Here is a 23934-nt window from a genome sequence, read left to right as displayed (position 1 = left end):
AGCCTTCACATCACTCAGCCCCCCCCCCCCCACACACACACCACCAACCCGAGGAGCACGAGGAACACGAAGAGTGAGAGCGGACCAATCGCTGCCCGGGACACTTCTGGATCTGGGTGACGACGTCCAATAACGTCACGCGTCTCTGAGCAACAGAAGCACCGAAGAGGTTCACAGAAACCCAAGAAGAGATGATCACTGCTTGCTTACGTGCCTTCAGCCTGATGAGAGTGGAGGCTAGATCTAGCCTATATAGGTCTAAATCTAGCCTTATATAGGTCTACATAGCTTTTAGGTCTACTATATCATGCTCAAATAAATTAAATGAATATGTCCTGATTATTTATTTAGGGTTCCGTTGAGCATTATTGGACAAAGCCGAATTGCGAGATTACAATAAATGTAGGCTACTGCAAATTTCAACAAATAGGCAATTTTTTATCTTAATATCAATCGCAACTGCAATCCGCAATTGGACCAAATTGATCATTTTCTAATATTGTTTGTTTTACTAGAAAACCAAAGAGAAAAATAAATCAATAGAGAAAAGCTGATCTTTTAAAGTTAAATGATGACCGTAAAATATAAAATTATGGCAATTTTCTACTTTTAGAATTTGTTCACCCAGAATAATCCTATTATTTATGAAACTCTAGGTATTTGGAGACTGTGAGGCTAATTAGTTGTGCGTAACAATAGATTGCGCGCGCACACCAACAGGCCTCAAAACGGTAGTTTCATTCATACATATTTAGTCATATATGACTAAATGGACCAATAGAGTAGAAATAGATGGAAAACATACCGGGCTGAGCAACAGTATACCAGTCACCACTCCTTTAGTTACACGTTTCAGGAATAAGCCAAAAGCACTCATTTGTCAAGCTCCGCTTATTACATTTAACAAATGCTTTATGGCTTGTCTTACCTTATTTTCCCCCCAGGGTAACAATTGTCAACAAAATAGTTTTCCAGGCTCGAATGAGCTCTTATCTCTCCTGTAAAGCGATGTGAGAGGGGGCTGCCCGTGGATAATTTATAGGTTTTAATTACTTATTTTCCGCCTGATCAGCCGGACGTTCATCACCTGGACGCGAGAGAAAGCCTCTGTCACCGTCACCGGGAAAACACTTCATCATCACAGCCCGGTAACAGACACGAGGACCACGTCCAGTACTGAAACACAGAGAATAACACAGGCAGGGAGGAGAAACAGCAGAATAATACAAGGCAGAGAGGCGAAAACAGGAGAGAATAACACCGAGGCATGAGAAAACACAGAGAATAATACCGGCAGGGAGCAGAAAACAGACGCAGAAAACGACTTTATTGACGGCTTGACGATGCGCAAGAACGATGGTTTCTTTCGTTCTTTCTTTCTTTCGTTCTTTCTTTCTTTCTTTCTTTCTTTCTTTCTTTCTTTCTTTCTTTCTTTCTTTCTTTCTTTCTTTCTTTCTTTCTTTCTTTCTTTCTTCCTTATGATCTTAATTTTGTTCATTCTTTTTCTTTAAAATGTATATTTTAGGTTGTGATAATTATATATAAATCAACACAATCTAAATTAAATTACTACATTTTCCTGTACTTAAACCTTGTTAAATGCATTCTCCCTTCAGGCGGCCATCAACACTGTATGGTCGTTTTGTCATTTTATCTATATTTGTATCTTTATCTCTCCTCAAACCTTTGACATGGGTCTAAAGACGGGCCATACCTGAGGGTCGGCATAAGACCACCAATGTATGTTCTGCAGATCGGAGCCGGGGGTAGGCTAGGCTGAGCGTATTCAAACATTGAATTTCAGCATTTCTTATTATTCGAGTGAGTTTCTTTCTTTGCGTACCTATTTGTAGGCATGTGTCATTTTTTTCTACAAATTTGCTACCATTAGCAAACTAATAGCCTACATAATAATGCCCATAAAGACCAGTTTCAATTAGATCTTAATAATCGACAACAATGAGTGAGCTAGAGGTGTGTGAATAAGGGTCGAGCCTATATGTTGGGAAAATACATTTATACATTATAGCAGTTATTTTGAAAGAATTCATAAAAATATTAATTATGGGAACTGGCTTTTTTACACAAGTCAATGTTATTTACACCTTTACGAAAAGCTTGACTATTTATGAATATACATAATCAACTAAATAAATGGTAAAATGTTGACGACTTGTAAAAAATATTTCATAATAAATTGAGACTAATCCTGTGCTATGTCAAACAACATGTGTAATGACCGCATTTATAACTGGTCTTATTAAGGCTAGGCTTAATTTGGAAAATGTAAAAAACCCTACCCTTTCGGGTAGGACTAGGCTGTTAAATAGATAAAAAGACGCCAGCTTTATTTAAATCACACAGTCATAGGCCTGAATAATTGTGTATGGCATGTTGTTTGAAAATGGCATATTTAGTTCTCACAATATGAGAATGAAACAAACTAGACAGACTAGCCTACATTGAGTAGCCAGGTAGATCCTAATCGGGCCACTAGAACAGATTAGCCAACGTGAAGAGGCCTATTCCACTCAACCTGCACCCACTATCAGTCAAATCAGAGGCAGGGCGTGGAATGAAGCGAATGCTTGAAGCGAAAATTATAAAAGGACGCCATCTTGTGGCATTTTGTGGCATCAGCAGTATCACGGCTTTGAACAAGTGACGTGATCAGAGGCGTCGTCAGCCCCTTTTTACTGGGGCACGTGCCCCAGTAAAAGTCTCCAGTGCCCCAGTAAAATTCCATTGATCATTATTAAATTAATCTGCAGAAGCGCCGCTCTCGCTATGGAATCGGCAGGATTCATCAAGTGCATCTCCTGCTGCCTCGGGAGTCTTCAGTCGAGCCTGCCTCTTACCAGCCAATCAAAAAACGAAAGGGGCTACATAAAAGCCAATCAGAAAATAGCCCTATTGTATCTGGGTAAGATTTAACGCAACAACCAATGAAAAAAATCAGTTATTTACGGATTCGTCCACGTGACTCTTCTGAATGTTTCAGTGGTAAAGTGTGTAAAGTATGACCAAAGTGTTTCTTTCTGTTCAATAGTAGATAGAACTTTATCAATCCCCTGTAGGAGAAATTTGTTAATAAAACAATAATGGTAAAAAAAATAAGGAATCTCCCACTTCCGGCTTCCATGAAAGAGAACCATACTAATTCACACAATAGCGTTGATGCAAATCTAGCATTAAAGGTTAATTTAAGGAAGTTCTCTCCAGTCACGCTGAAACTAGTTTGCTAGTAGTAGCGCTTTAATTTGCAGTGTAAGAGAATTCTGAGAAATCTGAATGCTGACAAAATTCTCAGAATTCTGACTAAGACTAGTGAACTACTTCAAAAAAAACTCAACACTGCGACCAGGCGACAAATTACTGGTGAGAACCTTCTTAAATTAACCTTTAATGCTGGATTTAATTATCAGAATTCGGATTTTATCAAAGTATTCTGACTTTATTATCAGAATGCTGAATTTTATCTCACAATTCAGAGTTTATTAGCCTATTCGATTTCTGAATTAAAATTCTTGTGATGAATAATCTACATTTGCACAGTCGATGTGCAGCACTTTAATTCCCGTCAACTTTGTTTTCTAACACCAGCATTTCCACAACAATGCTCATGTTCGTGACTGCTATAGGCCTACAAAACCATTTATAGTGCATCTATTTTTCTGCTGGGTAGTGATAGTCGCCCTAAATGCAGCTTTAATTTGGGCTCTGATTCTGAATAAATGCCGCTGCTGAACTGTGTGAATAAATAAAGGGAACTGAAATCTAAAGAAGACACGTGGTTTTGATGTAGGCCTACCGTGAATTCCAGCTGAAAGTGGAACATTGCTGCCATCAGGGGAAATTAATGTAACCTAGGCATATTGTAAGTAGCTTTCAATTCCTTGTTTTTTTGTTGATCATGTTTCGTTGGAAACCACGGGAGCTGGAAACAGCCCAGAGTAAGTCATCTCCTTTTTTAACGTTACAACAAATTCACAACTTGTTTGACACAAACAATGACAACTTGATTGCTGTTAAAGAATGTTGCCCACATAATTAGCACCAGTTTTTCAATACTGAGCGTCTGTAGCCTGTAGTTTTATAGCACACACACACACACACACACACACACACACACACACACACACACACACACACACACAGACACACACACACACACACACACACACACACACACACACACACACACACACACACACACACACACACACACACACACACACACACACACACCATGCGTGCACGCACACACGCGGAAAATGAATAATAAATGAAAAATTGTCTGTCTTCAAAACTTGAGGAAGTTTTAGTGGACAAAAACTTCCTTAACACAAAAAAGGAAATCATGGATATACAGGGTGTTTTTAACATACTGGATCCAACAATGTTCCCAACACTGACACAGATAATTCAGATCATTGCACTCACAATTCCTGTAAACAGTTGTAGTTGTGAGCGATCTTTCAGTGTGTCGAGAAGGCTCCACACCTGGCTTAGGTCAACCATGGGGCAAGGAAGGCTTCACCAACTTTCTCTTTTGTCCATTGAAAAGGAGCAACTATGCAAAGTGAGTCAAAGCCACGTTATTGACCGCTTTGCCACCATGAAGGCGCGGCGATACAGCTTAATAGTGAAAAAATAATCATTTAAAAAGGCTCTATGCAGTAGTGTATGGCCTTATTTAGTTTAATTTAAGAGCTTTGATGGTTCTATAACATTTTCCAGGTTGATTGGTGGCAATGAGCCACCTCACCTTAAGTCAGAAATTCTATTAGTTTTAAACCTTGTTTCTTGCCTTTTTAGTACATGTCGTTCTGGCAAAATTATGCTGTTTCCACACAGCTTCTAAATGAATATAGATGTGTAGACTTCTCCTGATAAAGAGGTGAAGGTCATAAAGAGACTTTTTGTTTATTTGTCAGTTACCTTATTTGTAAATCTTTGAGATGTGTATGTGTTTAAATAAATATAATTGTACGGTACTCATGAATCCGTCTTTGCGTCTTTACCTTTACCAGTGCTTTAATATAGCCTACAATATGTCAGTGACAATGATTTTGAAGCTCGTACATACCCTTCTGTATCCATCTATTTCATATTGTGCACACGTAAAAAAAAAATGTTGGCAGTTGGGGGCCTATGCCCCAGTAAAACTCTAGGTCTAGCAACGCCCCTGGACGTGATACTGTTATGTGGACTCAAACATGAACACTGCTTACCCCAACACCATGACTGGTGCAACGGGCTAATGTTGACTGTTGGTAAGTATAAAATTGTCCAATTGTGGTATAGTTAGCCTAATCTTTGAGTTTGAGGCGAAGGTTTGGGGTGATGCTTAAGGGTTGTGTTAATTAGAGTTACGGGTTAGTCTATATTACCGTTGATGATGATATTGTGACCTGTTGGGATTTCTAGGAGCATTCTGCCCTTTCAGCACCTTTTCTCCTTGGTGTTGCTTGGGGGTAGGCCAATAGGAAGGCCAAGGATTAGGGCTGTTGTGGGTTAGGGCTGTGTAGGGGTTATGCTTAGGGTTAGGTTTAGTGTTAGGGTTAGGGCCTGTGAATAGGGATTAGGGGTTAGGTTCGGGTTAGGGGCTATGGTTAGGGTTTGGGTAAGGGTAAAAGGGTTAGGGTTAGCGCTATGGTTAGGGCTATGGTTGGTTAGGTTAGGGTTATGATTAGGGGTTATGCTTAGGGTTAGGGTTATTGTTAGGGTTTATGTTTAGGATTAGGGTTAGGGGTTATGTTTAGGGTTAGGGGATATGCCTAGGGTTAGGGATGGGGTTATGTTTAGGGTTAGGGGTTATGCTTAGGGTTAGGGTTATGGTTATGGAAAGGCATGAGGCTTAGGTTTAATGGTTGTTGTTGTGGTTCTTGATGTGGTTGTTGTAATGGTTGATCAGTGTTTCCCCCAGGAAATGTCAAGGTGGTCGAAAAGCAGAGGGGGGGATTTCCATTCAAAAAGCTTTATGGCACGACTATTGTTGTGAACAGTATTACCGACGCATTATTTATTATGTATTTTTTTATGCCTGATGGAAGTACGAATTATTTCCCTACAAGAGTTTTCTACTTTGTCAATGCATTATAATTTAAAAAAAGATAACCCTAACCCTATTTTTTAATTTTAATATTAATCATTAATTCATAATTTTTTTTTTTTTTTTTTTTTTTTGAATACATTGGTAGTCAAGGCGGGGAAGTATTGTTGTTAAGGCCTTAACCATACAGTGCTGGGGGAAACACTGCTTGATGTTGTTACGGTTAGGGTCATATTATGTAGAGCTGTGGTTAGTTATAAGGTTCATGTATTCTTAGGATTCGAGTTATATTTATGTCTGAGGGTTATGATAAGATAGGGTTTGGGTTCATGGGTGTTGTGGTTGTTGTTATGGTTAGGGCTGTGGCTTAGGTTGTGGTGTTATAGAGTTAGGGTTAGGGTTATAGTTAGGGGTTATGGGTATGTTGTTAGGCCAAAACCAAATAACTATAACTCTTACTGCTAAAATTTTGGGTTAGTGTGTGTGGGTGTGTATGTGGTTGTGTGTGTGTGTGTGTGTGTGTGTGTGTGTGGTGTGTGTGTGTGTGTGTGTGTGTGTGTGTGTGTGTGTGTGTGTGTGTGTATGTGTGTGAGTGTGTGTGTGTGTGTGTGTGTGTGTGTGTGTGTGTGTGTGTGTGTGTGTGTGTGTGTGTGTGTGTGTATGTGTGTATGTGTGTGTGTGTGTGTGTCTCCCTGTGTGTGTATGTGTGTGTCTCTATGTGTGTCTGTGTGTTTCTGTATGTGCGTGTAAATTGTATTATTATATTTACATGTATATGTAGTGCAAACACAAGTTTGAGTGTTTTTTTATGTTTTCTTTTATTGGTAGCTATTATCATTAGTTGTCTCAAGTGCATAGTAGATGTTTTGATATATTTCAAAAATGTCCGCTGTAGTACAATCTGCTATAACAAAGAAATACACAACTCAGTTAATAAGATGTCTTAAGATAATTCATAAGAAGTAGAAGAAAACTTAAAGGAAATTCCCAAAATGTTCCTTTTGAACCTATTAGATTCCTTTCTTACAAGTATTCTCACTTTATGGCCATGTATGTGTGGATAAGTGTAAATCAATCACAAGCAATCACTATCTCGATATACAATTCAGAGAAGGGATTTAAAGTTGTGTAGTTGGCATACAGGCTAGTCCTATGTTTTCACTTTTATAATAATATCACACAAAATTTGATTAAAAAGATTAGTGAATACATATATATACTATACTAAATTGAATCAATTTTAAATATAAAATTGATGTTATGGTTACGGATTTAAACTAAGGCATAACTTCTCAGTTATACCTCCTAATCTACGACTAGGACCTTCCTAAGATGATAAGGACCTTGTCATGGACAGGACTCAACACACTGTTCTCTCCTGGGAAACGAAAGCTAGAGCTCTGATTGACTTGCTTGGATCAAAAAGTTCAAATTCAGTGAAATCTTCTATAAGAAGTCATGAGTCAACAAATTGAACTACCAACCCGATAGGATTCCCCTTCCCAATTCTCAATCACATGTCTGGATATTCTGACAGAGCCACATTTTTCGCCAACTTGCAGACGTGAGCTTTTGGTACGTCACAGGATGGGGTTATATCTTAGTGCAGATGGGCTGGTGGTCATTCAGAGTTGGAGAGTTCATAGAGGACCTGCGGCCACAGTCACCTTCCTCTTTACACCATGCCGAAGAGGAGCGATATACTTCACTTTGAGAGTGACGGTAAGAACGGTTCTTATATCGTTTTGGCCCTTAAATGACTAATATTATACAAAATACTTAACATGACCCTATTATACTTAATACTTATTATTAAGTATAATGTGTTCAGGCATACTGCAGCCAAATCTTCCAGGTCCTGTCTTTGTATCGATTGTTTAACCCCTACCTGCTCCTTAATGACCTGTCTCTGTATCGACTGTCCGGCTGCTCCTTAATGACCCGTCTCTGTATTCACTGTCTAACCCCTACCTGCTCCTTAAGGACCTGTCTCTGTATCAACTGTCTCACCCCTACCTGCTCCTTAATGACCCGCCTCTGTATTCACTGTCTCACCCCTACCTGCTCCTTAATGACCTGTCTCTGTATTCACTGTCTAACCCCTACCTGCTCCTTAATGACCTGTATCTGTACTAACTGTCTTACCCCTACCTGCTCCTTAATGACATGTCACTGTATTCACTGTCTAACCCCTACCTGCTCCTTAATGACCTGTCTCTGTATTCACTGTTTAACCCCTATCTGCTCCTTAATGACCTGTTCACTGTCTAACCCCTACCTGCTCCGTAATAACCTGTCTCTGCTGTCTAACCCCTACCTGCTTCTTAATGACCTGTCTCTGTATTCACTCTCGAGCCTCTACGTGCTCATTAATAACCTGTCTCTTCTGTCTAACCCCTACCTGCTCCTTAATGACCTGTCTCTGTATTGATTGAACCCCTACCTGCTCCTTATGGCTTGTCTCTGTCACTGTCACCTACCTGCTTCTTAGTATCAAGTTACCCTGCCTGTTCCTCGATGGCTTACATCTCCGTCATTATACATTAAACAATCCCACACATTACCAATAGATGGCAGTAGATTGTGGCTATTTTTCACAGCAAAAAAAGCTCTTTCAAATACTTGTGAAAGACAAGTAGGTGTAGCCAAACAATTTTTTTTGTCAAATGAGATGGTTAATTGTATTACTCTGAATAAGCATATATGCATAGCTCATGGGATGGTAAGATTTGCCTTCATATATGATGATTATCTGTTTTCTTTAGCATACACTATATACCCTACGAGGGCTGTCTGATTAATGGGTTATTCAAGTATCAACTTATCGTATCTTTCCTGTGTATCACCCCTCTCCGCTGTATCAAATAGGCTGCTGACTGCTCTCTAGTGTCATGTATATATACTGTGTGTTGTGCATTTAGATGAGCTGGTGGCGAAGCCCAAAGCGCAGCCGTGTTTGAAGGTCATCATAGTGGTTCAGGTGCTACTGAGCGTGTTCACCTCTCTCCTGGCCGTCAAAGGTAGGCTTCCCGATGCTGTCGGCTCTGAGGAAGAGGCCTTTGAGAGTCTTTTTTAAGTGAAACTGCTTGATATTAGGAATTATAAGGTTATAGACGGTCAAATAGTTGGGGACGATGTTATTTCCCTATTTTTATGATGAATCCTTTCAAGTGGTGTGGTGAAATTACTCAGTAAGCAAAATACTGTACTTAACCAAACAGAACTTCCTGTGAACATCTTCTGTCCTTCCTGTTCCTGTGCTTTCCACAGTGTTCACAATGAAAGCCCCGGCCCCAGGGGTCAACTCAGAGAATATGTTCCCCATCAGACTAGAAAGCCTCAGGCAGATTAGCAACTGCAGCCAAGAGATGGCATCCCTGAGACACCATCTCCAAACCCTGCAGACTCAGGTCTCTAAGCTGCTCCCATTGCTTTCCACAAGATTGTGGATGTTGACTTTCATTCCCAGCAGTTTAAGAGTGAAACAGTTTAAGATGGCTGGTCATTAGCCTTCTCATTGTTGAACCCCCTTCTCCTCCTCTCTCTTGCCTCAGGTTAAGACCAGACCTCTCTGCCTTGAGCACAATCTGACTAGTATGAACTTGCTTCCAGGTAAAGCCAGTTTCATAGTGCATGTGGGTTTGGGTTTGTATATAGTAGAAGAAGTTTATACATTTTAGTATATATTTGTGTAATGTGTGTGTGTGTGTGTGTGTGTGTGTGTGTGTGTGTGTGTGTGTGCGTCAAATTATTCACAAATCGTATTGATTGTTCATTTTAATAAAGTATCAATATAAAATTGTTTGCATGTTTGTGCGTGTTTGTGTGTTGGTGTGTGAGTGTGTGTGTGTGTGTTTGTGTGTGTTTATGTGTGTTTGTGTGCATGCACGTGCGTGTGTGTGTGTGTGTGTGTGTGTGCGTGTGTGCGTGTGTGCGTGTGTGTGCAGGCCCCCCCGGTCCTATGGGCCCAGTGGGACCACCAGGTGTACAGGGTACTCCCGGAGAATCTGTTATGGGAAAAAGTGGAAGTCCAGGTAGGACACCTGTTAACCTCTCTATTGTGTGAGTGTGTGTGTGTGTGTGTGTGTGTGTGTGTGTGTGTGTGTGTGTGTGTGTGTGTGTGTGTGTGCGTGTCTATGTGTGTCTATGTAAGTGTGTCTGTGGGTGAGTGTGAAGGATTCTTCTTTAATCGGCATCTATTTAACAAATTAATTTGCGGTAATTTGAGTGATATTTAAAGATAAAAATGCTATATATGTTAAAATAACTTTATTTATCATGTGCTTGATCAATATTCCTACTGCACCCCTCGGTTTTCCAGGACTACCAGGACAGAAAGGCGAGGAGGGAATGTTGGGTAAGGAATTTTGTTTGGATCCTACAGGATACATTAAAATCACTTTTATTGAACAGCCAAACGCCCTGTTGTTGTTGAGTTGTTTCCCTCATTAAGTACCTTGTGATGCTAAGATAAATACGATTGGATATTTGTTTATCATGCTTATAAAAAATTAGCACGAAAACTAAGTGATCCATGAGTAAAGTTAGATTCTATACATTGAAAGGCATTTTTGTGCGTGTGATGTATGATACACTATATACATATATATATATATATATATATATATATATATATATTAGGGCTGTTAAAATAAGCGTGATAATAACGTGTAAATGCAATCTTATTTTAATTTGATGAACAAAGGAATAAATCGCATTAACACAAGTTCTTGTCACGACTTGACTCAGGGACAGGGACTCAGAGAAGCAAAACTCAAAGGACGGCAATATGTTTAAACCAAAAACGCTTTACTATAAAATGGTAACAGAAAACGCTCTCATGGAGGATACAAAACTATGACAAAAGATGCTTGCTTAGGAGGATACAAAACACAATTAAATACAGTATTATCTGCAAGTGGTTGGGCACAATAAACGAACAAACACTGAGGCTTGACAATACCCTGGGGACGCAAGACGAACTGACATTAGACAAAGGAAAACAAGGGCTATTCATACATGAGGGAGGGGAACACAGGTGAGACGAATCAGGAACCGGGGAGGCAATCACAGTTGAGGAAGTCAAGTGCCTGAACCGAGAGGGAAAAGGGAACTACAAAATAAAACAGGAAGTGAAAGACAAGACATGAGTGATTTTAACTTGGCTCAACAGAATTAACAAACTTTGAGTGACATGACAGTTCTCTATTTTTTATATTTTCCACTTTTTTTCATAGTAAATAAAACTCCCTCAATATCACTTGGTCTAGTTTTTGCTTATTAAGTACATTTGGTATGAATGATAATGGGTCATTCCATTTGATCTCATTTCACTTCAATTGGAGTGGATTTAAAATGTAATTTTAAAAAATGTATTAATTGTGAGTTAACTCACCAATACTATGAGATTAAGCGCGATTACAATTATGAATCATTAGAAAGCCCTAATATATATATCTATACATAAGGATACGTACTAAAGGATGACACATCATTCCTTAGGCCAGCGCGGCCCAGTGGGAGATCCTGGACGTCCTGGATATCCAGGAGTCCCAGGAGTAAAAGGTTCCCAGGGTGAGGAGGGAGATCCCGGTAAGTTCTGCCTGCGACCGTGTGATACCCCACTAGGGCTACGCACCCTGAAGGGTCAGTGAGAAGGGGGGAACTTGTCAAGTTTAATGTTTTAAATTATGTCGGAAACTATTCATATTTGTTGGATTCATTTAATGTAATATACATTTTGATTGTTACTGATCAATAACTAAGGTTGAGTCCAGAAATAGAGGTTAGCCTGTGTGTCATTTAAAATATTCACTAAAACACAAAGCTTTGGAAACATTGACCTAGAAGGAGTTTTTGGTTTAGAAATGTCCATTCATCGGATAAGAAATGGTTCTAGTTCTGGGATATTGATGTTTTTTTTTTTTGTTTATGTGAGGAAGACAATAGCAAGGGTTTGGCTTGGTCCGGTTGAGATGAGGAATAGCTTTAGATTCTTAGTTTAGTGTGGACCGGTGTTTCAAAGGGTTTAGCATGCTGAGGTTCAGCCATGAGTGTTAGAGGGTTTGAGTCAGGGTGTGAGCGGGTTGTGAAATGCAGAAGACATTAGCTTTCAGTTGCAGGTCCTGCGATCATCTGGGTTCTGATGACCTGTCAGCCCCTGTCAGAGGCAGATGAAACACTGGATCGATGGGCGTCCGACATTTTCCCACAGTCCTCCTCTGCTCTCTCTCCCCCATTGCTGACATTTCCCTGTTTGAGATCTTAATCAGGGCATGGGTTAGCAAGAGCTTTCCCAAATCAATCCAGCCCAGTGCTGCTACCTCAGAGCAACGGGTCCTGAGTTTGAATCCCTGGGGGTGGACTCTTCTATGTTCTCCTTGTGATCTCGTGGGTTTGCTCCCAAACAACAAAAACACTCCTGCCCATAACTAAGGCGATTGCTCTACCTGTGGAGTTGGTTCACGGCCCTCGCTCTAGCAGCCTACTGCTCCTGGCTTCTAGCTAGCATTGGTTAAATACAGACGAGGAATTTCCTAAAGTGATTAATAAATATAAAAATGTAAATGGTTGGATTAAAATGGACCAAACAGCTCAAGTGCTAAAGCACCCTTGCAGGAAATGTGTAGATGCATGCAATTAAGGAGCAGGTAGAGCTTTTTGTGGACATTGGGGTGAGAACCCAAAACCTTCTGCTGGTAGTCTTCTATCTCACAGACACAAATATCCAAATCACCACGGCAGACAGCCAGAAAGAATGAGTGAACATCAATGAGAACCGATATTCTGAAATGTTGTCATTTTTTATACATTGAATACAACTTTGGTTTCAACATATGTTTTCTCTGTGCTCCCCCAGGAGAGAGGGTGATGGGCCCTCCAGGCCCCTCAGGGGCCTGGAGGAATAGCTGGTAAGAGGCTTCTAACAGCATGACTGTCGTTATGACACATGATAATTAAATGATCCTTCAAAGAAAAATATAATTTTTATCTAAATAATAATTAAAAGAAAATGCTCAATGTCAATGCCTAATTGAGATTGCATGACATTTAAGGACAATGTCATGACAGTTCTTTCCAGTATGCTACCTGTTAAGTTCCAATCCATTAGCTACCCTTGTTAGCTTCCTTTATGTTGGCTTCCTGACTGATTAGCTTATTACTGTAGCAACCTTTGATTCCCCTTGGCTTCTTAACTGTCCCAATAGATAGCTTAGCTTCTTGACTGTTGCAACAGATAGCTTAGCTTTATGACTATCCCAACAGATAGCTTATTAGCTGTGATACTGTCATATCCTGGCAGCCTTCCTGTCCCAAAGTATAGCATAGCTTCCAGATAGCTTCCTGACCCTCACAACAGATAGCCTACCTGCCTGATTTTCCCAACAATACCTTGCTGTCCAAAACAGATAGCATGGCGTCCTGACTGTACCAATAGTTAGCTTATAGCTTCATCGCTGTAAGCGTTATCCTCCTAACTTTTAACATTCTGCCTGTAGCTTCAGTCTGTAGCTTGCCAAAGACTCTTGGTTTAAAGGTGGACAGGTAATTACGTGTGAAAAATAGGCTTTCGCTCTGAGCCTTGCTTCGACACTCATCCTTCTCAGGGCCAACACGTGCATGCTGTCAGTGAGCACTACCTGCTCTCGGCCACCTGTGGATAAATGATGGCCCTGATCCATATTTAATATGCTTCTAGACGGGCTAGGAGACGTATCATTTCTCATGGCTGACGAACGAGCACCACCATATGCAATTGATAACTTTAGCAGGTTTGCTAACAAACTGTATAATTGGTAATAATTCCCAACACCTAGATTTATCATTGCTCTGTTTAATTGAATGGATTATCATGTCCATATTTAAATCAAATAAATGAATAGGCCTAGAAACTCTTGAAACCAAGTGAAGGGATTTGGACAGAGTCAAAATGGAGTAGACAATATAAACATGCACACCATTTAAAACATTTCAAATAGTTAGAAAAAAATAAAGTATCATAAAGAGTTAAACAAATAGCTAATGTGATCCAGTTTGATTACATTTGAGATTAAATATAGAATAGCTGATTAGTTCTGTTGGCAATTTCCAGCTCAACTATAGACTCAGAACCGCCCAATCAACGAAAACCCGCCCAAAACATATATTGCCAGATATCCAATAATCATTTACTTCTAAAATGGCAAATACACGAAAACAAACCTAAATGCAACCTGATTATTAACTATGATGTCATGTGGTATACAAGGAACTTCTCATCTATCTCTCATCGGTAGACTCATCTATCTCTCACACACACAAACCTCAAAAGGGGATTGTAAAATACCATATAGAAAAGGTTATTTTGGGCAGTTAGACTTTTCTTATTGAGCAGCGCATACTTGGAATACTATACCCACAGAATAAAGGAACATTACACAGTCTATGTGTATGCTCTTGTCTGTGCTTATGTGTTCTTGTCTGCGTTTATGCTCTTTGTATATGTGTATGCTCCTTGTCTGTGCTTCTGTGCTTTTGTCTGTGTTTAAATGCATATGTGTTTTAACGTGCTACATGTTCATGCACTTTTTTCTGTTTCTGTGAGCTACCTGTTTCATGTTTTTCACACACCACCAACCTGTTATGGGCAGGAATAATGTGTAATTTTACTTGTTTGTGCTTGTCATTTTTTTTGCGCTTATGTGTTATATTTTTGTAGTTTCTTAATGTTTCTTTTAAGCTATCAACCTGCCAGGGACGTGAAAATTAGCCTGCATGTCTAAATCTGGCACATTTACATGTTGAACTTTGTTAATAATGTGCGCTGTCCCTTCTTAATAAAGAAATCAAAAAAAAGAAAAAGGGTTAGGTTAAAGAACACACTGACGCTCAATGAGATGACACTAATACACTACACACAAAATATGAATGTAAAAGACAATGAGCACAATAAACTCCTGAATGCGACCTAATTGACTTTATAACTTTTACGTCACTCACACACACACACCCACACACACACACACACACACACACACACACACACACACACACACACACACACACACACACACACACACACACACACACACACACACCATCATCATCGGTGGACACTCAAGGTTGAGTATGTCTGTCCTCCTTCTTGATCCCTATTGGTCTTCAGGTGTGCGAGCAGGCCGATCCTGGACCCGCATATTTTGGGGCAGTGTGGGCATGGGTGGGCAGTGGCGATTGTGGGTTTAGGTGGAACCTCTTTGGTGGAAGCAATCTTCTTTCTGCTTCTGCGCTTGTCTTCTGCAGCACTATGGAGATCGTCATTATACTGCACTGCACAGCTCCATCTTGGACAAGTTGTCTCCAGGCCGCCCTGTTTGTTGCTGTGGCCTCCAGGTCTTAAGGCCTATGTGGCACTTCTTGAGGTTTGCTCTGATGTTATCTTTGAACTTTTTCTTTTCTTTTGGCCTTCTGGGGCATGTATTCCTTGAACAAGCTGTGAGTAGAGGACTTGTTTGGGGAGGCGAGAGTCAGGCATCCGAATCCTGAGGCCAGTCCATCAGAGCTGGTGTTGGGCGATGATGGCAGTGATGGTGGAGATGCCAGCCTCCTCCAGGAAGCTGGTGTTAGTCCGTCGATCCTCCCAGGTTATCCTGAGGATTCTCCGTAGGTAACTCTGATGGAAGGCCTCAAGTGCTCTCAAATGCCTGCTGTATGTGGTCCAGGCTTCTGACCCATACAGGAGAGTACGGAGTAGTACCGCTTTGTAGACCAGAATTTTGGTCTTTGACTGGAGGTCGCGGGCCTCAAAGAATCTTTTCTTCAGCTTTGAGTATGCCCCGGTGACACAGCTAAGACGGTGGTGTACCTCTTCATCAATGGTGACTTTAGATAACAGGAGGCTGCCAAGGTATGGGAAGTGGTCCATAGTCAATGGAGAAGTTTGGGTGAGTGTTGCTGTTTGGTGGTGGCTGATGAAGGATTTGTGTCTTTTTTTGGTTGATGGCCAGACCGACCTGTTTGTACGCTTTCGCAAAAGAAATCAAGGTACACTGTAGGTCCTCTTCTGAAAGGGCTACAATAGCACTATCGTCTGCATACTGCAGCTCTGTGATGGTTATGAGCTGCTCCACCCCTACATTCCTAGCCGCTCTCTCTGGTCAGCTGACCAGCTGCTCCTGACAGAGCCCAGAGCCTGGCTAAAACTCAGAGGTGAACAAGCTTCTTCCGTTGCAGCTCCAAAACTGTGGAATAATTTCAGACAAGCCCCTTGAATGTCTCTTTCTTTTTTAAGTCCCGACATACCATGACACTGTGATTCTGAAAAAAGTGTAAATGATATTGAAATTCTGTTTTCCTTTTATTATTTGGATTATGCATATAAGTGTGTTGATTTGTTAAACGAAGGTGAACGATAAAAAATTGACCAAGTTACGAAGTAGTTGAAGTGTCAGAGAATGGGCGGACGGCTCCGCCGTCGTCCCCTTGACTTCCATTGTAAAAAATAGTATTTTAAAAGAGAAGCACGCGATTCAAAGCTAATCTGAACATTAAAAAATTGGAATGGAGTCTCTAGGTGAAAAATTGAGGAAGGAGACAGGTCTCAAAGTTTGTAGAGAATAATAAAGAAAGGATAAAGAAAGAAAGAAACTTAGTTGAGCGAGGAACAAAAAGTTACTTACTAAAGTGTCTTATTTTACAATAAGGGCACTATTTTAACGGTCTGAAACGCAAGTATGAAACGCGAAACACAAGTAGCTTTGTGGGCGGATCTCTGGCGCTGTTGCTATCATACCGGCGGATAAATGATTCTTGCGCCCGACGCAAATCTAAAATGGGTTGGTCTGAAGTAGCTTAATGACCCGTAGGTGTGTTTTGGGCGTAACATGCAATAGACCAATGAGAGTGCCATCTTCCAAGAGCCAGCGCATTTGAACTTGACGAGTTGATATTTTGCCAGCGCGTTTGAAGTCTCCGCTGAGACAGATGCATGACCACATGTATTTCAAACTTCAAATGACTCAGTTTATGGCCAGATCATAGGCCTAATTCACACATGGAATAGCGTTTTATTCTACAACTTCAGAAACACTAAGTCGTCATGTAAATTTCGGCAAAGAGAACTTGACACATACAGTATATGATATGCGGTCCTGTGGCCGCAACTGTGGGTCTATGTAATAATATGCGGCAATACATTAACAACCATCGTTTATTATCAGTATTGGATACATTATCGTTATCGACTTGTATTCATAATATGCATGAGTCCCCCTGTTAATATACATTGCCATGGACTGTATTATGTTTTGCGTGTTTAGTTTGCGTGTGCTTAAATAGATGGGTGCATACATATTGTTGAACTGCGCGCCAAACATTACCCGCATTCATTCGTTCTTTTAAACACTCACTCGCAGTAAAACTATGTTTTCTAACAATCAAATACTCACCATCCTAAAAGTCATGGGCTTGTACACGATGTCTGTGTCAACAAAATATGTGTTGGCTGTAATGTGTTTGCAGATGCATTGTTTTAAAAGTACAACTTCTTACCACTGTATCAGCTGTTCAACTTCTTTCCCAAATAATTCAACCATTTACCCCAAAACGAGATTTCGTTTTGGAAGGCTGGGATATACTTTGCTCGAGTTTACTATTGTTATTATCATAATTTTAACGCATGGCATTAGCCTACTACAGTGTTCATTCATGCAGCCCGTCTGGAATTTTTTTCTGTTCACAATCCACATGCTATTTTTATGCAGTTTCACATATATGAACAATCTTTGACATCATAATATTTAGATTAGGCTAATCGTTGCATGTTTGTGCTGTGTATAGCCTACGTGTGGGTAAGCTTATGTTGAAGTTCCGACCTGCCATGGCACTTCAAAATCGCAACACTAACTGCGCTATCCGCTATTGCATTTAGACCAGGTAATTGCCGGTAAGTGGCGCAATTGCTTTTTGGATCACTAAGGCCCCATTTACACGAGGACGCTTGCGGGTAAAAAAGAAAAAAAAAAATTATCGGAAGTGCCTTTCGTTTAGAGACGGTGACTGCGTTTTTTGGGGCTTAAAAACGCAAAAAATCGGAAACCACCCTACAGAGTGGAAAAACTTAAATAAGCTCCGCCGTAGCGTTTCCGTCTACACTGCCAAGACGCAAAACTCTGCTCAGATCTGCTCACGTCCCGTATGTGTTTACGTCGCATACATGTGCCAGTACAGGGAAATAAACAAACATGTTGGATTATTTCCATGCGTCGGACCTTCAAGCTGCTCTGGCAGCTCTGATAAACTTACAGGAGTCTTTCCACGAAATCTACAGGACATGTACAGATAGTATTACTGAACAGAGCACCACCATGCCAGCTGGCATGCATATCCAATCAAATTCCACACACTTTTGCGTCACCGTATGCACGCAGATTTCCTCCCGAAAACACTTGTCTAAACGCAGAATAAAAAGTGATGGCGCGACGCCACTTTCGCGTCTCCTTTTCAGACCGTCATCATGTAAACGTAGCCTAAAATTGCACCAAGTTTCATTTATGCCGGAACATGCCTCTGCTCTTCCCCGAAAAGCCTCGACCAGGGCGCAAGTGTAGTGACACGAGTTTGCTCCAGGGGTAAATCAGCTTTACGCCGGGTGCAAACAAGCAACGATACATGCATCGGTGAAGAAAGTCAATTGCGCTGGGTGCAAGATAGGGCCCCAAGTGTGTCAGAACAATTTTTGGTTCAGCAGTTGTATAATTCCAATTTTTTGGTATGTTTTATGGTCATTATTCAATTTCAGATTCCATGGTAGCGATGGAAAATGTCAGTCAAACAACTTTTGTCACTTATAAGCCAATAACATTGTTCTATTCCGCTCCAAACTCAAGTATGGTTGTTTTAGTTCCAAAGAGAGGCCTTTTCAGGGACCCTTTGACAAGGGTATGCCACGATCAAGTGGTACATGTAGTTGACTGCTTCCCAGAGGGGTACACTTCCAGGATACTATAATGCCACTGAGTGGGGACCATTATATTTTCACGATCACGTGGTTCATGTAGTTGACTGCTTCCAAGAGGGGTACACTTCCAGGATACTATAATGCCACTGAGTGGGGACCATTATATCTACAAGATCGCTGAATATAAATCTCATATGCAATGATTGTGTTCTGCCGTAAAATCTCATAGTGTTCAAATTCGAGCTGATACAGGGGGTTCAATTACATCATAAACTTTATTTCCCGTGCAGCGATATCATGCGTGTGTGTGTGTGTGTGTGTGTGTGGTGTGTGTGTGTGTGTGTGTGTGTGTGTGTGTGTGTGTGTGTGTGTGTGTGTGTGTGTGTGTGTGTGTGTGTGTGTGTGTGTGTGTGCCATGTAGGCCCCCCCGGTCCAGTTGGCCCACGAGGCCCCCCAGGTGTACAAGGTGTTCCAGGAGCGTCTGTCAAGGGAGGTTCTGGGTTACAAGGTAAGACACCTCCATCAGTCCTCAATACACTATGAGCCAAGCTGGACACCTTTTGTGTGTGCATTGGAACAGTGAACCATTAGGGTTATTTGGACAGCATATTGAATATTAGTGAATATTGTTATTATGATTGGCTGTGGTTAAGTTAAGGATTTGATATGGTTAAGGTAAGGCTTGTGTGTGTTTAATGCAAAGTTTTTGTTTGTTTAAGGCAAGGTTTGTGTGTGGTTAAGCTAAGGCTTGTGTGTGGTTAAGGCAAGGATTTGATATGGTTAAGGTAAGGTTTGTTGGTGGTTCAGGTACGGGTTGTGTTTGATTAATGTAAGGTTTGTGCGTGGTTAGGGGTCAAGGGTTGTGTTGTTAAGGTTAGGGCTTGGTATGGTTAAGGTTACTGTTGTTTTAGATTAAGGTAAGTGTTGTTTGTGGTAAAGGTAGGGGTTGGGTATGGTTAAGATAAGGGAGGGATAGCTCCATAACATGATGTATTCCATGTTTTCTAATCCAGGTATTCCTGGACCAAGAGGAATAACTGGATCCAAAGGTGATAGAGGATACCCAGGTAAGTTGTGTGTGTTTGTGTGTGCATGCGTAGATGTGTGTATGTGGGCGTATTCTTGTTAATGTGTATGCAACGTGTTTGTATTTAAGGCATTGATAAAGAGCCAATGCCTTCTGTATTTGTTTTTCGCACATAGCTTGTGCCTTTAGTTATTTTTCATATACCTTATAGGTGGCCGTGGTGCTATGGGCCTGAAAGGAGAATCTGGATCACCAGGGAGGCCTGGACCAGCAGGACAGAGGGGTACGTTCATCAGAATCACAACCATTAGAATCAACCAAAGTGCTGTTTAACATGGGCCTTTTGATCATTGATGCATACACATTCAAGAGGGAAACATTTAGGACTATAATAATAATGTAATATAATGTGTAATATAGGACAACTTTATAATATATCTAACCCTAACCCTAACCCTAATATATAATATAACCCTATAATGTATAATTTAGGATTAACATATAAAATATAGGACTTTAATGATCTATAATGACACTATAGGAATATGTTATAATGTTCAGGACTATAACAAACTATAATTTATATGTTAAATTGTTTATAAGACCATAATATAATGTATTGGACTATAATGCACTATATTTTATAATGTAAGAATATATTATAAATGTATAGGGCTATAATGCATCATAATATATAATGTAGGACTATAAAGTACATTTATGTTCTATAATATATAATATCGGACTATAATATAATGTATAGGACCGTAATGTCCTATAATTTATAATATAGGAATATATTACAATAATGTTGACCAAAATGTAGTATATAATATAACAAGGACTATAATATAGTGTTTCGGACTATAATGTACTACGGGTATATTATAGGGCTACAAAATAATGTATAGGACTATAATGTAGAACAATGTAGAATATTGAACTAAATTATTATGCACAGGAATTTTGCTTTGAGGTCGTTCATCTTTTTTCTCTGTTAAAGGTTCAAGAGGATAACCTGGTTTGAGGGGTGACAATAATCTTTTTTTAACATAACAAATAAATACCTAAAAATAAATTAAATAAATTATATTATTTCTTGTGAATGGTTGTGTTGCATGTGTATATATATATTGTGGCAACCCGGCTTGGTGAGTGACCCGGCTCCTTCCAATAAGCACACCAACTGGAGCTTACTTAAAGCCAAAATGGCACTTTTATTCATTCATAAATGATATATCTAACAAAGCAAACCAAAAAACTCAGCTTTGGAGGAATCGACAGTCTTCTTCCTCCGGGTGGAATCACATCACCCACGAGACTGGTCTCTCCGCACACGCGAACCAGGAGAGCCCTGAATGAGTGTGGAAGCATGCTTTTTAAAGCATGCTTCCCACCTGCTCCTCAGGTGCTCTGCATCTCAATGATTGGCACCGATGTTCTTACTGGCGCCATTTGTCGGAAATCTGTGGGACACCGCCTCCACAACCTGCCCCCTTGGCCTCCAGGGGCGCTGTGCCAGAGACAGGTTGCCACACTCCTCCACCCTTTGATGAAGGCCCGGGGCACCTCTGACTGACCAGCAACCCGCGACGAGGCTGGATAGGGTGTTGGCGTTGGTCCGCCCCGGCCAGTGTCCCCCCTGGAACCTGTAGGACCTCTTGCCGGAGCGGTAGTCCTGCCCCAAGCGTAGCTGCTCCTGCTGCCGGCGCAGCTTGTCCCACTCCCGCTGGATCCCGTACCGCTCACGCCGGCGCTCAAACCGGATGCGCTGCCGCTCACGCTCCAGGAACTGCAGCTCCATGCAGTCGGCGTCCAGACGCCGCTTCTCCACCTCCAGCCAGTTCCTCTTGCGGATCAGGTGCTCCCGTTCCTCCCTCTCTTTGAACTGACGGATGCGATCCCGCCTCTCCACCTCTCGGACGCGTCGCCTCGGCTGGGCTGCCCGTCCAGGTGGCGCTGTTCCCCGTCTGTCCTGACCAGTCTCAATTGGCTGGGGCTGGGGTCCGACGTTGAAGCTCAGCTGTTGGGCAACCTGCCGAATCTCTTCCAGCTCCTTCATCAAACCCGACAGCTGGGCCTTCAGTGCCTCCCTCTCCCGGGACCAGTCAATGCTTTGGGCCTCGTTTCCGGCGGCAGTCTCCTCCAGGGCCATCTTGTGCTCCACCCTCATCTTCTCCAGCATAGTCCTGCTGGCCACCAGCTCCTCACCTTTCCTCTGGTCATCCTGGAACCTTTGTTCATTCAGCCGCTGGATGATATGCTCCTTCTCAGCGAGGGATTCCACCAACCTGGTGAGGGCGCGGTCCGTGTTGGAGGTGTCCGCCTGCAGCGACTTGATCCTCCCTTTCAGGCTGCCCATCTGCTTCTCCTTGTCCCGAAGCTGTTCCTGCAGGTTCTCCATCCCGTTCTGTAGGTCATTGACCTTCCGCTCCTTAACCTCCAGCATGTCCTTGAGGTCCTGGATCTCCCTGATCAGGGTGCACTTCTCCTCGGGCCTTTCCTGGATCTGCTTGTTGAACGTGGGCCCCTGCTCGAGCCGTTGGACCGCCTCTCGGAGGAGGAGGAGTTCAGTTTCTCTCTGGGTGGCAGCTGCAGCTCTGTTGGGGCTCTGCATCGGGGTTCGTTCATCCATTGAAAAGGAAAAATGGTAACTTGGTCGAGCTGCCTCCATTGGAAGTCGGCGTTTACTTAAAAGATGGTCCGTAGATTGGTCGAGCTGCCTGCATTCTCCACCATATGTGGCAACCCGGCTTGGTGAGTGACCCGGCTCCTTCCAATAAGCACACCAACTGGAGCTTACTTAAAGCCAAAATGGCATTTTTATTCATTCATAAATGATATATCTAACAAAGCAAACCAAAAAACTCTTGGTTTTTTGTTCCAGCCAACGATTCCTCCAAAAAGCTTTGGAGGAATCGACAGTCTTCTTCCTCCGGGTGGAATCACATCACCTACGAGACTGTTCTCTCCGCACACGCGAACCAGGAGAGCCCTGAATGAGTGTGGAAGCATGCTTTTTAAAGCATGCGTCCCACCTGCTCCTCAGGTGCTCTGCATCTCAATGATGGGCACCGATGTTCTTACTGGCGCCATCTGTCGGAAATCTGTGGTACACCGCCTCCACAACCTGCCCCCTTGGCCTCCAGGGGCGCTGTGCCAGAGACGGGTTGCCACAATATATATATATATATATATATATATATATATATATATATATATATACATTCATATATATATATATACATAAGAAAACATGACAACTTGGGGTATGAGTTCACAGAAGGCGGACTTGTTGCTGACACAACCTGCATTTACTTCTGTTCCCTTCTCAGGATCTCCAGGAACTAAATTTGGGTAGGAGACGAATGAAACTGGTCTACAGCAATACGAAGTTGGAAAGTACTTATGTCTGACCGGAATCTATCAAACGGGCTTGGCTACACACGTGGACTGACGAACACACATGTATACATCAGACACACGGGCACCAAATCACAGACACACAGAGACACAGAGGTGACTACTTGTATCTACAAATGTACTATCACTTTGGATAAAAGCGTCTACTACTTTTCTTCATCCATGAACACCAGATTATCCGAATAGCCTTCTATTGCTGTAAAAGAGCTCTGAGACAGTACAAACGTTGTCCTTTTAAATAAACAGTTTTTAAAACACATTCTGATACCCTCATGATGTATTTCTTGGTGTAATGTGTCTTCATACGTTGATGGATAATTTTTGGCAAATCTATTACTGTCATGGTCTGTCGGTGTCCTTGTCTTGTATTGGTGTGGTTCCTGTTTTACTTTGGTATCTCTGTCTTGTTTCTCCCCATCTCCGGTCAAGTTTCCCTCCTGTGTGATTACTGCTCCCTCCCCTAATGTGTTTCAGCTGTTACCTTGTCTTTCC

At 41.5% G+C, this 23934-nt stretch overlaps 1 protein-coding gene across 4 annotated transcripts; it reads left to right on the top strand.

Annotated features, from left to right (window-relative positions):
* Window positions 1–7625: 7625 nt before the first annotated feature.
* marco (macrophage receptor with collagenous structure) lies at window positions 7626–23701 on the top strand. 4 transcript variants are annotated; one of them, XR_003974144.1, is made up of 13 exons: window positions 7626–7777; window positions 8977–9075; window positions 9326–9465; window positions 9610–9667; window positions 10003–10089; window positions 10377–10412; window positions 11558–11647; window positions 12915–12966; window positions 19414–19500; window positions 20006–20059; window positions 20231–20302; window positions 21023–21049; window positions 23355–23701. XR_003974144.1 is itself a non-coding variant. In XM_030343453.1 (12 exons), the coding sequence occupies exons 1-11, from the start codon at window positions 7738–7740 to the stop codon at window positions 21034–21036; spliced, it is 777 nt and encodes a 258-aa protein (XP_030199313.1). In that variant the 5' UTR covers window positions 7626–7737; the 3' UTR covers window positions 21037–21049; window positions 23355–23701. The 4 variants fall into 4 exon arrangements, 2 of the variants coding, with proteins under 2 accessions (XP_030199313.1, XP_030199312.1); XR_003974143.1 differs by lacking the exon at window positions 21023–21049; XM_030343453.1 differs by lacking the exon at window positions 12915–12966.
* The last annotated feature ends 233 nt before the right edge of the window (window positions 23702–23934 follow it).

Source organism: Gadus morhua, chromosome 20 (genome assembly GCF_902167405.1).
Source record: "Gadus morhua chromosome 20, gadMor3.0, whole genome shotgun sequence".
Classification (NCBI taxonomy): Eukaryota; Metazoa; Chordata; class Actinopteri; order Gadiformes; family Gadidae; genus Gadus; species Gadus morhua.
The sequence above is the reverse complement of the archived record's forward strand: the minus strand, read 5'-3'. Positions and strand labels throughout refer to the sequence as shown.

Bases quoted from the DNA above. Each gene is read 5' to 3' on its own strand.
- marco (XM_030343452.1), top strand. From the start codon at position 7,738: ATGCCGAAGAGGAGCGATATACTTCACTTTGAGAGTGACG. The intron at 19,501-20,005 runs GTAAGACACCTC...TTTCTAATCCAG, and splicing joins GGGAGGTTCTGGGTTACAAG to GTATTCCTGGACCAAGAGGA. The intron at 20,060-20,230 runs GTAAGTTGTGTG...TATACCTTATAG, and splicing joins AGGTGATAGAGGATACCCAG to GTGGCCGTGGTGCTATGGGC.